This window comes from Rhincodon typus, unplaced genomic scaffold (genome assembly GCF_021869965.1).
Source record: "Rhincodon typus isolate 14 unplaced genomic scaffold, sRhiTyp1.1 hic_rhity00003361, whole genome shotgun sequence".
NCBI classification, from domain to species: Eukaryota; Metazoa; Chordata; class Chondrichthyes; order Orectolobiformes; family Rhincodontidae; genus Rhincodon; species Rhincodon typus.
Window position 1 is genome coordinate 3,939 of NW_025968999.1, and position 14,176 is coordinate 18,114.

Below are 14,176 nucleotides of genomic sequence, written 5' to 3' on the forward strand. Positions count from 1 at the left end.
CCCATTTCTGAAGAAGGGTCTAGGCCCGAAATGTCAGCCTTCCTGCTCCTCTGATGCTGCTTGGCCTGCTGTGTTCATCCACTCTACACCTTGTTATCTCAGATTCTCCAGCATCTGCAGTTCCTACTATCGCTAGAATTCGTATGACTGCTTTTGTCACCAATATGAATGCAACATTACCATATCAGACAATCAATTGCTGCACTGATGCAAAGAGAAGCAGATGTTACTCAGGCTTTTTTGTGTTACTGACTCTGCTACAAATCAACAATCACACTGTTTTTACACAGCACAAATCAAATTGCAACAGTTAGAAATACAGATGTATTTGATTTCTACGAGAAAATATTATTGGGAAGTAAACAGGATCTGAAATGCTAGTTCAAACCTATTTAGGTTGAACTAAATGATACAGACGGAGCAAATATGAATCAGCAAGAAAGCTCTCTCTGTTTAAGTGTTGTAAACTGGTTTTAAATGTAGAGGATACAAAAAGACTTTACAAACCTTCCAACTAGCAAAATTCCTATGATTGCCTTGTTGAAAATTAGTTGCTGTGATGCATGCGCATCCTGTCCTCATGACACTGAAGGCTGTCTGTCCATACTTGTTACACATTAGATGCAAAATTACCTCTGGCATTTGAATAAAATGTGGATTTGCAGTTTTTTTTAAATTTTGGTTCCAATCATACTTCCGATCTGGTAAGTTCTACTTTCTATACATCTGCAGTCAGTCACAAAAAGAATGACTGACGATGGAAGTTCAAATCATATAAAAAAGAATTTTGAGATATGCCTTCTCGGAATCTACCCCTTTCGGCACCTTTGGACTCTTTATATAATTTCTTTGTAATACTTGTTTAGTACTCCCCTTGCTCCTATAAGAATGCTATTGGATTTTTTATTGCACAGAAAAGTAAGCATGCATATTGCTGCTGATCACATGCATACTTCCATGAGGATCGATTGCATAGAGACTAAGAGCAAGAAGACTTGGCAATTTTCCTTTCCCCAGTCCGTAGGCACTGTGGATAATTGGTAAACACTGGCCGAAGTCTGGATTGAAAACAACATAGGCACAAGATCAAACCCAGCACTTTCAGGGTCTTCATGGTTCAGATGCGCACTAGATGGGCTCTCTGCAGCAATGACAAAGGTAGTCCTATTACTTATAGAAATGCGTAAGTATGCATTTTATGCACTTCCAATGGATTAGATTAGAAGATAGATAGAGAGTGAGGGAGAGAGGGAGGGAAGGATGAAGTGGGGGGGAGGCAGGGAGGGAGGGAGGGATGGATGGATGGATGGATGGATGGATGGATGGATGGAGCAGTGGATGGAGGGAGGGATGCATGGAATCATTTATTAAAAAACTGGTGTCACAGAGCATTCATAAGTAAATCTACTGGGAATCAAGAGTAAAATGCATGGAAAGAATAAAATAATGAAACTGTTAAATAAGTCTTAATATATAGATATATCAGCATAACTTTAATAACTAAGCGCAAATTGAATAACCATGATTGTTTTAACTATTTAATAGAATGCTAATAGAAATGTCATTTGATCATATTAATTTTCTTCCATATAAAATATTTAATCGTTAACAATACAGAAACTAGTTACAAGTTCACATTCATTACCTCATGAAATAACCAGCTACAAGCCTTTCTAAAACAAAATTGTTTTAAGAAAAATGCAACTGAAACAATACCACTTACCTACAACAACAAGCAAAGTCCAAATTAGATATATCCCACTGTTGAAACATGTTGCATATTGTCGAAATAAGTACATGCATATGGGTGGCAACACAAAAAATAAAATATTGCTGATCTGCAAAATAAAAGTTAAAATATGCATGGTATGTAAATAATACAAATATGATTATCTCAAAATGGTTGACATTACAATAAAACAATTGGTCTTGAAACAGAAAGCAGCAATGAGACAGTTCTATCAAAGATTGCCATGGAGAACATGATATCATTAAGAAATTGTACTAAAGAAGAAAATCTGAGTTCCCATTAAAAATATGTATTTCAGCAACATAGTTGTATATATAATGACGAACAAACAAATTCACATAACAATTGGTACTATTTGACCTCGTATAACTTATCCAGATATTAAAACCAAGAAGTCCTTTTATTACATCATCTACCTGCGTTATATGCAGTTCAAGGTTTCTGCCTGCATTTCACAACCTGAAAGACCACTCCTCAAGCAAAACAAGCACTGCATGAAGAACTTCCATGTCTTGGTTCTAAATTCTTTGTTCACCTGCCATTGTCAAAGTAAATGAAACGTGCCTGAACAAGGCTTAATCCTAATGCAACACCCACAGTATAAAGCTAATGCATTTGATAACAGGGCCTTAGAAAAATAGTCTGTCACCTTCAACTTCTTTGTCAAATATACATTTTATTCATAAAATATGTAAAAGTACATTGCACAACAGTTCAAATCTGATATTACATAGAGAGCAATTATGTTCACTTTCTTTCAGTACATTACACAGCATTCCAAGCAATCTCATCAAACCTACAATTACAAATCATATTGACAATTTACACATATACTTTATGTCAAACATTCTCTGGTGGTTATAGTCCAAGGGGTTTTATACACTTTATGGTCCCTCAGTATGCTGTGGCTAGAGAGCTTTAGGCTATGGCCTTTTCCACTTGAGACTGCAGTGGCTGTCTCAAGCTCTATTGTGTACTTTGCATGTCCTCCCAAACCTTGAAATGTGGTCTTCCACAATAGTCTATAATGGACAGCTTTTTGCACTGGAAACATTGCATACAAACCAAAGAGCATCTTACACTGAGTTGGTGGGACTGCAACAACAAGTGGTGTTTATCTTAGTGTGCACCCCTGGGATCAGCACACACAGCACAGAGTCCTGCATTACAGAGCTGTTCAGGATAAACCTTGACAAAAAAAGGCACATCCCAAAATGTGATGACCAACGATCTCTTTCTCACTGCAGATGCCCCAAGGATACTTACACTCCAGTATGCTCATGGAGGATCTCATGACAGGACCCTTCTCACCACTAGCCTAGCTTTACCTTGGTGCTTGTTTGAAAAGTTTGGAGATAAGGCATTCTGTGAAATGTCTTTGACAGTTTGCTCAGGGAACTATTCAACTTGGACCCCTATCTCCTTTTCCCCTTGAGGGAGTAATGTGCCAAAATTAAAGACTTCTGGTTGAAAGAATTTTCTTGCATAAACTTTTCGACAAAAGGCAAATGGTATAGCACAGTCCAACTTAAAGGAGAATTCTGAAGCAAGGTGGCCAGGCACATCTTTCTCACCACTGGTGAACCTATGGACAGCAGCATATAGAGTCAAAGAAGCATACAGTCATCCAGCATGGAAACAGGCCCTTCAGTCCACTCGCCTGTTCCAACAAGACATCCCAATCTGACCTAGACCCATTTTCCAGCATTAGGCCCAAATTCCTCTAAACACTTGCTATTCATATACCCATCCAGATGCCTTTTAAATGTCATAGAATCATAGAACCCCTACAGTGTGGAAACAGGCCCTTCAGCCCAACACCGACCCACAGAGCATCCCACCCCTATAACCGACCTAATCTACAAATTCTACCAGCCTCCACCAGCTCCTCTGGCAGCATGTTCCATACTTGCACTACCCTCTGCATGGAAAAGTTGCCCCTTAGGTTCTTTTAAATCTTTCCCTACTCACCTTAAACCTATGCCCCCTAGTTTTGGACTCCCCCACCCTAGGAAAAAGACCTTGGCTATTCGTCCTATTTATGCCCCTCTTGATTTTATAAACCTCTATAATGTCTCTGACGCTCCAGGGAAAAGTCCCAGTCTATTCAGCCTCTCCCCATAGTTCAAACCCTCCAGTCCCAGCAACATCCTTGTAAATCTTTTCTGCAACCCCTCAAGTTTAACAACATCCTTCCGATGGAGTTTGTGTACAGAGGATCCATGTGCAGTTCAATTCATCTGCACTCAAAAAGCAGTTTTGCCGTTACAGCAGTGGAAACCTGTCATGTGTTATTTGATCCTGCCTCTCCTAATTCCTCATTATGTATTTTTTAAGGTTGCAAACTCTGTCACCTAACCAATGATTTGCATAAATCCGGTGTTACCTCTTTATTCCTATCCACTATGTCCCTATTCTTACAGCTTCAAATTTTAATAGCCTTTTTTATAGTATCAATGCACCTGCACATTAAGGAAATTAAAATCCGACCCAGCTCTCCCTTTACATTAACAGTTTACTCCCATTTCATGTTTCTGCCTCATCCAAAAACACATTTTCCTCCCTGGTCCATATTTCATCTGTCTGCTCACCCATCTATGTCTCCTAGAAATCTTTAAAAGTCATACAGTCATACAGCATAGAAACAGATCCTTCAGTCCAACCAGTCCATGCCAAACATAATCCCTAACTAAACTAGTCCCTCCCACCTGCTCCTGGCCCATATACCTCCAAACCTTTCCTATTCATGTATGTATCCAGTCTTTTAAATGTTATAACTGTGCCCGCATCCACCACTTCCTCAGGAAGTTCATTCCATACATAAACTACCCTCTGTGTAAAACGTTTGCCCCTCATGTTTTTTTTAAATCTCTCTCCTCTCAGCTTAAAAGTGTGGTCCCTAGTCTTGAAATTCCCCCATCCTAGGAAAAATACACCTATCATTAACCCTGTCTACACTCCTCATCATTTTACAAATCTTTATAATGTCACCTCTCAACCTGCTATACTGCAGTGAGAGAAGTCCCAGCCTATCCAACCTTTCTTCATAACTCAAACCTTCCAACACCCTGGCAAATCTCTTCTGAACCCTCTCTAGCTTAATAATATCTTTCCAACATTTATTCAATCTTCTACTTTTGAGTCGCCAGCAACCTTTCAGATTGTATCCCTTTCGACTAAACAGGTTCAACTCTCGCACAGTAATTCAGGGCGTGGATGGGAAATGCCTCTTAGTGAAAACACAGCCTGGAAATAATGCCCAGAATCAAAATGAAAGGGCATCAATGCTGCACGGAAATGTCTATAATATTCCTGCCTTTAACACTGAATTTCATTCAAATTGAAGCAGATTGTTGCTTTGCAAAAGAGATGGGGAAAAAAGTATCGGAGACAGTATTAGTGTAGGAAAATTAAAACAATGACTAGGAGTATTGTTGTTAGACGCAGAGACAGATGTAAAGAGTTGGGCTGTTGCTGGGTATCTTCACAAAACACATCCGCACGCACTTTCCCAAAGCAACACCAATACTTACTCTGGGCTGTAGGGGGCACGCCGAGAGTAATTCTGTAAAAAATGCAACGTAGATTTTAAAAGCACTTGCAACAAAACGGCAGCGACTGTGGGCAATGCCCAGGGCAAAGCAGTTTATTGCTTTGCCTTGTTACACATTGGCCTGGGGCAGTCTCAAGTAGTACAACGTGTGGCACTAACTGCCTTACGGTCCGAAACAACAGGAGGTTCCACTCCAGCTAATTTCCTGCTCCAACCGCTAATCTCTCCCAGAAAAGTTTACAGCGATTTCTGCTCGATCGGCAAGAAATTTCTACTGTCCTAGAATTTTTTTTTTAAAAGAAGTATATTTCGCTTCAATGCAAAAAATAACGAACCCTGTTTTTAAAAGAAAAGACTAAAAATTGTTACAAACCGTGTTGTAAAATTCAGCAATGTTTGAGACAATCATGTAATTTCCCTCACACCAGTCCACTTCTGAACTGCCAGCCTGCAATTGGTTCCAAAATTGGCTCATGGTTTTGACTTTATTAACCCAGCTTTGTTCCCAGTTAGAGCTTCAAAGACCTGTCTCCTTCCCTCTTAGTTTTCAGAGTCAGCTTCAGCAGTTTCTGTTCACATCAGGTCTTCCATGCACAAGGGCAAGGCTCAGGAATGAGCTAGGTCTCTCTTTTCCTGCAGTGTCACTCAAGATGGTCCCAGCGTGTATGTGTGTGTGTTTTTTTTGAGTTTCCTGAGCTCGGGTTTCCTTTTCATACGAATCACACTGCGCGGGTTGTCGTCTCTCCTTGAACTGGCTCAGGCGGATCTTTTACTCACCAGCCCAAGGGTCACCAGCTCGCCTCCCGTGGGTAGTGGGCCGTCTCTCTGCTCCTGGGTCGGGATGGGCATTGCTTAACTCCCTCCCAGCCCCCACCCCCCTAAAAGGAACAAATGCTGTTTCGGATGTTGAATGATACAACATTATGGTATCAGTATTAAACATGACCATTCATCTGCCCCCCTTTCTCCCTGCGTTATCTCCTTTGTCTACCTTCCGCGATAAACTTCAAGATTTTTTTTTATTAATCAGCTTTGAGACAATCTTTGTGATCGAGGTGATTACATTGCCACGGAGTGTACGCACAGGTCAAATCCCGACATTTTGATTAAATTCAAGTAACTAATCTTTATTTTTTAAAACGTGTGTAAAGCAGAAGAAAAAGCTTTTAAAAAGCCAGAAGTTTCACAGTTTTGTGGTTCTGGAAATGATTAAGAAATTGCATTGAGCCTTAGTTTAGGCGCAGGGGTAGACGTGGGTAGTGCGTGCAGAACAGCATCTTCGGAGCTTCCACGTGAAAGGAGAAACCTTAAACATATTTTTACAGTATTGTCGCAATGCTGGATGCTGTGGCAAGATGTTTTGAACATAAAGGCCATGGTAAAGCTATATAAACCCTCAGTAATCCCACAGGTGGAATCCTGTATGTGGCTCTGGCTCCACGCATAAAGCAATAGACAGAGGACGGCGCAGATACATGAGTCCGAGGATGCCACCTGGTGCGGTGAATTGCAAGAACAAATAGCACTTGAAAATACAGGGTCTTCGTTTTGTTAAAGCAAAAGTGGTCACAGATGACTTGATGTAAATTTGATACAAATGCACGGAATTAACCATAATAAAAGGCGACCTTGAAGTCACCTTGAAGAGGTGCAGTCACAAAAGTCAAATGTTCAAATTAAATTCACAGAAACTAAATTAAAATGTGGTTGTGGATAGAAACACTGAGTGGCAGTGTCTCTTTTACCGAATGGTTGTGAAATGCCTCAGGTGTTCCAGTTGACACTACATGTGCCCTCTCCAGAGACACCAAAGTGCAGACATAATAAGAGACAATCTGTGGTGTCTATCACCTCCACGGCCTACTCCCCTGGCCCTGTTAATGACCATCTTGATCTGACCCACAAGGAGGTCACAATTTACCATTTATGGGTTTGTTACTTAAAAAAAGACCAGATATCAAAAAGGATGCAGATGCAAAGGCAAACATAAGTGACTTAGGACAAAAGGTATTTTTTTTTAATGGACAATAATGAATCTGTGGATTGCACTACAAAAGATAAATGGTGAAGCAGAGCAGTTCAACATTTAACAATATGTGTGCTTCATCAATGGCCTTCCCTCCATCATATGGTCAGAAATGGGAATGTTCACCAATGATTGTACAATGTCCTGCACTATTCACAATACCTCAGATACTGAAACAGTCCATGTTCAAATGCAACAAAGTGTGGACAATATCCAGGTTTGGGCTGACGAGCAGCAAGTAACATTCACACAACACAAATGCCAGACAATGACCATCTCCAATAAGAGACAATCTAACCAATGCCCCTTGATATTCAATGGTGTTACCATCACTGAATCCCCCACTATCAGCATCCTGGCGTTACCATGGACCAGAAGCTCAACTGGACTCACGACATAACACAGTGGCTACAAGAGCAGCTCAGAGGCTAGGAATACTGCGGCAAGTAACTCACCATCTGTCTCCCCAAAGCCTGCCCACCATCTACAAGTCACAAGTCGGGAGTGTGATGGAAAACTGCCCACTTGTTGCAGCTCCAACAACACTTATGAAGGTTGACACTATCCAGGACAAAGTTGTTAGCTTGATTGGCATCTCATTCATAAGCGTTCACTCCCTCCACCACTGATGCTCAGTAGCAGCAGTGTGTATTATCTACAAGATGCATTGCAGAAGTTCACCAACGATCCTTAGCACTTTCCAAACCCACGGCCACTTCTACCGAGAAGGACAAAGGCAGCAGATAAGTGGGAATATCACCAGCTGCAAGTTACTCTCCAAGCCATATCCTGATTTGGAAATATACCATTTCTTCACTGTCACTGTGTCAAAATTCTGGAATTCCCTCCCTAAGAGCATTGTGGGTCAATCTACAGCATGTGGACTGCAGCGGTTCAAGAAGGCAGCTCACACCCACCTTCTCAAAGGGCAACTAGGGAGGGGTAATAAATGCTGGCCAGCCAGTGATGCCCCCATTCCACAAGTGAATAAACAAAGTCAAAGGAACAGGAAATACAAATATACGCAAACAGGGTGGACACATTGGATCAGAACTCAAGTCACCAGAATCCGAGACTACTGCTCAACCAGAAGAGCTGGGTTGAATGATCATGTTGTAATTCTGCAGAAATATTATTAGTCCAAACTTCTGGATTGAGTCAAAAGTATGGCTATGTTATTAATCTCGTAATCAAGAGGACAGTTCAAATCCCACCCTAACAGTTTAAGAATGTAAATGCAGCTTTAAAAATCTGACCTAAAAAAACAGTATCTGTAAAGTTAACCATGAAGTTCTCAGACTGTTATAAAATCTCAACTAGTTCACTCATATCATCCTTTAGGGAAGGAAACCTGTCACCCTTATTTAGATATGTGGCTTCAGTCTCACATCAATATATTGGCTTCTATACAACTTCTAAGGTAGCCTGATATGTAGCTCCATTGTATCAAACCACCTTCATCACATGGAAAGCAATAGTTCAAGTAAAAGGATCACTACCACTGTTTCAAAGAAAGAAGGAATAAACAAATGACATGTTCTGAAAATGTGTATTTTAAAAAAAAGGTACCACTGATAAAGTCAGGAGAGTTGTTGGCAATAAAAGATTCAGGATGATGTACATATCAGGGAACCAAACATTTTATTATGATTTCCACTATGCAAGACGTATTAGAAGTACACACAGCATATTTAAGTGTACAAAGTATTATGAAGTGATGGAACAAAGATTTTCCACTCTTAAAAATCTAATTCAGTTATGTTCTACATGGAAATGTTGTGATTGGGAGTTCTACAAATAATACATTAATCTGTCCAAAGATGTGCAGATTAGGTAGATTGGCCATGCTAAATTAGCCCATCGTGTCCAGGGATGTGAGGTTCAGCAGGTTAGCCATGGGAAATGCAGAGTTACAGGAATAGGTTGGCGGCTGGGATTGGGTCTGGGTGGGATGCTCTTTGGAGGGTCATTGCAGACTTAATGGGCCAAATGGTCTCTTTCCGCAGTGTTGGCATTCTATGACTCATCTGTCTCCTTCTAGCAAGTGTGCAGGAAATTTGAAAACAAGCTCCTGCCTTTTACTTTTGTTACAAGATACATTATCCAGAACTGCACATTCCCTTGAGTTCTCAACGATTGGTCCTTGACTTTCTCTTGCTTCTCACTTATATACTGCCCTGGAAACAGCATCCGAAATGAGTGTCAATACGACATCTCTCAACTCCTTCACTGTCTTTAATTTATCACAGGTTGTCTTGACATCCAGTACTAGATGAATTGAAGTTCCCTCTTATCAAATATTGAGAACAAAGCCATTGTCTTCAGTCCCAGCCTGACCCCCATTCCCAAACCACTGATTCAATCCCTTTCTCTATAACTTATCTGAATTGAAACCAGACAAAAAGTTAGTGTCATATTAAGCCAATAGGGAATTCAGGAAAAAAGTATTTTCCTAGAGACTTTCTGAGGAAGGGTCTAGGCCCAAAACGTCAGCCTTCCTGCTCCTCTGATGCTGCTTGGCCTGCTGTGTTCATCCAGCTCTACACCTTGTTATCTCAGATTCTCCAGCATCTGCAGTTCCTACTACCCCTTTTCCTAGAGAGTGACTAGAATAGGAAAGTTCTTGCCACAAGTAGTAATTAAGGTGATTGGTATCAATGCTTTCCAGAAAAAGTTCAGTAAACACTTAAGGGAAAAAAGAATAAGGCAGAAAGGAAATAGAGAGAAATGTTTGCAATTTTATAGAGCATTTCATAATCATAAGACATCCCAATGTGACTTATGATCAATTATACATTTTTGAAGTGTATTCGCTATCAAAATTTAGGAATCATGGCAGCTAACTTTACTGAAGTTGGTTAAGGAATAAATATTAAAAGGTATGTTGATACAGTTAGACAACAAGAATCGGAAGAGGACCATACAGAGTAGTAGCACCAACAAGGACCTGTTGATCTGAATTACCTGTTTCAGAGAGGTAAACACAATGTAATACAATATATTAGGAAGTCTCCTGGGTGCAGTAGCCATTGTTACACAGTGTCCAGCACAATCGCCAAACAGGGATGTTCCCTCCCGGTGGGAGAACACTTCAGCAATCAAGAACATTCAGCCTCAGATCTTCGGGTAAACATCTTTCAAGGCGAACTTCAGGATACACAACAATGCAGAGTCACCAAGCAGAGGCTAATAGCCAAGTTCGGTACCCATGAAGACAGCCTTAACCAGGATCTTGGGCTCATGTCACGCTACAGGTGACCCCACCACACAATACACACACACACACACACACACACAGTCTCTCAAGCACACACCCTCTCTCTCTCACACGTGTGTGCACGCGCGCACATGCACACACACACACTATTTTTCTTTCTTCCCCCCCCCATTCACCCACCCCCCCACACACACACACATTCTCTCTCACCCCTCTACACAAACACGTAAATCTGTGAGGTGAATTTGTATTTACATTCTATTTTGTTCAAACAGCACACAATTTATAGACAGTCAGTCAATGTGGCATTTTATAAATTCCTACTTTAGAAATAAAACCAGTCTGACTCCAACCCGCAAACAGATTCTAAACAAGGCCTCACACCTAACATGTCACCTCTCCTTTACACCGAAAAAATCTTTAGTTCTCTCAGGTAGTGACTTCAAAGAAATTTGTGGATTTACATATACATATTAATCAGTTAAAACCTTCTAAACTGCTTAAACATTTAACAGCATCTTAGGTTTATTTAATACACCCTCATCAGTGGTGTGACCCTTTGATCTTTTACTTATAAATTCTGTGTCTGATACTACCTCTCTCATTAACATCTGAAGAAGGAGTGAGGCTCCGAAAGCTTGCATTTTCAAATAAACCTGTTGGACTATAAGCTGGTTATTGAACAGCAGAGCAGCCTTCTATACTTTACAATACAATATCATTTTGCAGTAATATTGTAGGAGTACAGTGTAAATCTTTTACAGTGTCTGCCTTCTTCATAGAATCCCTACAGCCCAACATGGCCACACTGACCCTCATACCATGACCATCCCCCTATACACTATGGGGTAATTTAGCATGGCCAATCCACCTAGACTGCACATCTTTGGACTCTGGGAGGAAGCCCATGCAGACACAGGGAGAATGTGCAAACTCTACACAGACAGTTGCCTGAGAGTGGAATCAAACCTCAGTCCCTGGTGCTGTGAGGCAGCAGTGCTAACCACTGAGCCACCATGCCAACCCGCCACCCCAAAAGCCTACTGTACCTAGCATTCCCAGGCAGTCACCCATCCAAGTACTGCTTAGCTTCTAAGATCAGGCATTTTCAGACCAGTATGGCCATAGGTGCTGGCCCCTTTGGCAACATCTTAGGGACAAATGCCTACAATTCTTGGATACAACAGAGGAATAGAAGTAGTTGCTTAATTACAGAGTTGAAAATAAGTTGAAAATATTAAGGGGTTAACATTATAGTGTTCTAAGGATTGTCCCCTCACAGAAGTCTCCATCCAGGACTCACTGCTCACAGTGTTCTGGGCTCACAGGATGTGCCTGCAAACCCCAGAGCACAAGGCCACGCTGCCCATGCTGGTTCCACTGCAGGACTCAGCCCATGCCTGCTCCGGTCTGGTGTGGGACTCAGCCTGCTCGCTCTGCAACTCCGCTGTCCATGGGGGTTGGTGGGGGGAGAAAGGGAAAACCACAAAGAGGAAAGAAAGAGGGTAGAAAGTTAAAGGGACTGGTGAGCAGAGGAGCTCCGACCAGAGCATCCTCCTCTGCCGCCATCTTGCCCATAAGCTTGGACTAATATAATAGAAGTCAATAGTCGAACCCTTGGAAATGATGAGAAAAGACTTAACTCTGTGATGAGCTTCTAAACACGTATCGCACCATCTTTGAGAGTAAGACCTTAGATTGTGAGAAATAGGAGCAGAAGTTGGCACACCAAGTCTGTTCTGCCATTCAATGAGATTATGGATTATCTGATTGTAGCCTTTACTCTACTTTCCTTCCTGTCCTTATAAACCAGTCTCCCTTGATAAACATAAGTCTGTCAAACTCAGCTTTTCTCCAAACTGCTTCCAATGCAAGTATATCTGTCCTTAAAGGAGACCAAAATTGTACTTAAATTTGGTAATGCAACCAAGACTGATTGAAATGCATCCAAGGCCACTCACAAAAGAGGGAGTGGAAATTGTAGAGAAACTCATAATGATTTCTCAATTTTCCTCAGGTTCAGGGGTGATGCCAGAGCACAAGAGAATCACAATTGTTAGAATCTTGTTTACAAAGTGATGTAAAGCCTAGCAACTATAGGCCAGTCAACTTAAGCAGGAGGGGAAGCTTCTAGAAACAACATTGCAGGACAAATTAATGGTCCCTTGGACAAGTTTCCAAAGTTCATTCATGGGATATGGGCTTTGCTGGTCTACGTCAGCATTTATTGACCATCTTGAATTACCCTAAAGAAGATGGCGGTGATTAGCCTTCTATAACTGCTGCAATCCTTGGGGTGTTGGCACTCACAATGCAATTAGCAAGGGACTTCCAGGATTCTGACTTAGTAACATTGAAGGAATGGCAATGCAGTTCTAAGTCAGGGTAATTGGATGGCAACCTGCAAATAGTGATGTCCCTGTGCATTCACTTCTGTTGTCCTTCTAGATGGTAGAGGCTGCTATTTTGGAAGATGCTGTTGAAGAAGTCTTGTTGAATTACTGCATGTGGGTTAGTTAAAAAAAAACCAGCATTTGTTCAGATTAATCTTGTTTAACTAAATTGCTGACACTTTTTTGAAGAGGCAACAAAGGCGTTCAGGAGGACAATGCAGTCGACTAATGCAGTGGGGGAATGACATCTGGTGTATTGCTCCTTTGGAGATTCAGATATAATGGACCGAATGGCTTTTTTGTATGCTGTACCTATTCTGCAATGCATCCTCTCTATCCTCCCATACAGATGTCCTTGCCCTGTTGCCTTGCTCTCCCCTCCATTGTCTGCAAATTCCCCCACTCCCCTGCCTCTGCCTATCTCCCTCCTTCCCATCAAGGTACTCTCTCCATAGTCAATTCACCCTAACTCCACCCTTGAACTATCTCATTCTTCATCCACTCCAAGCCACCCCTTCCCTCCTCCCCCTTCTCTCTACCTTCTCCCTTCCATCCACCCTCCCCTCTTCCATTTCTCCCTCCAAGGCTCTCTCCATCATCACCCTTTCTCTGACATGCTTCTCACACACCCTCCTGCACTCTGTAACCCCCTTGTCCTGTTCCTCACCCACCCCCACTCTCTTGACTCCAACCCTCTGTCCCTATTTTCCACACTGACCATTCCCTTTCTCCCTCCCAAACGTTTTCCATCCTTCCTCTGACTCCCATCCGCCAAGCCCACTTTCCTCTCGCCTCTCCAACTCTTGCCCAACCCTCCTTCCTTTTCTCACTGTCCCCCACTCACAATGCCCACTCACTCAGATCCATTCCTGCTATTTGCCAATCCAACCCCTTATGCCCTCTAATTCCCCAAAGCCCTTCCTATTGCCCAACCATATCCCACTCCTTCTATCCAGCTAACCTTACTCCCCATTATGTCTATCCATCAACCCTACTCTCAGTATCTCAACAATTCCCCATGCTCCAATATATACCCACAACTTACACACCTCTACCCTCCCACCTTTCCTAGCACTCTCTCATCCCTCCTCCCCACACAACACGCTGTTGCTCCCTCACCCTCCTTTCCCCTTCCCTTCCCTCTCTGTCCCTCACTACTTCTCCACTTCTCACTCTGTCTCACCCTCTTCCATGCCTCACGCTCTGACGCACCCTCTCCCCCTCATCCCTCACTACC

At 42.0% G+C, this 14,176-nt stretch overlaps 1 protein-coding gene across 4 annotated transcripts in view; it reads right to left on the bottom strand.

Annotated features, from left to right (window-relative positions):
- Nucleotides 1-6,172, bottom strand: part of LOC125481736 (alkaline ceramidase 2-like) — a 9,998-nt gene extending 3,826 nt beyond the window's left edge. Inside the window, exons 1-3 of one of the 4 annotated variants that reach the window (XM_048593638.1) lie at nt 5,677-6,169; nt 1,724-1,838; nt 6-1,058 (exon numbers count right to left, since the gene is read on the bottom strand). In XM_048593638.1, the coding sequence (XP_048449595.1) occupies nt 904-1,058; nt 1,724-1,838; nt 5,677-5,778 (372 nt within the window). In that variant the 5' untranslated portion in view covers nt 5,779-6,169 and the 3' untranslated portion in view covers nt 6-903. Of the gene's footprint in view, nt 1-5; nt 1,142-1,723; nt 1,839-5,676 lie in introns of those variants that run through there. The other 3 variants (XM_048593636.1, XM_048593637.1, XM_048593639.1) reach the window with 3 other exon arrangements.
- Between the last annotated feature and the right edge of the window lie 8,004 nt (nt 6,173-14,176).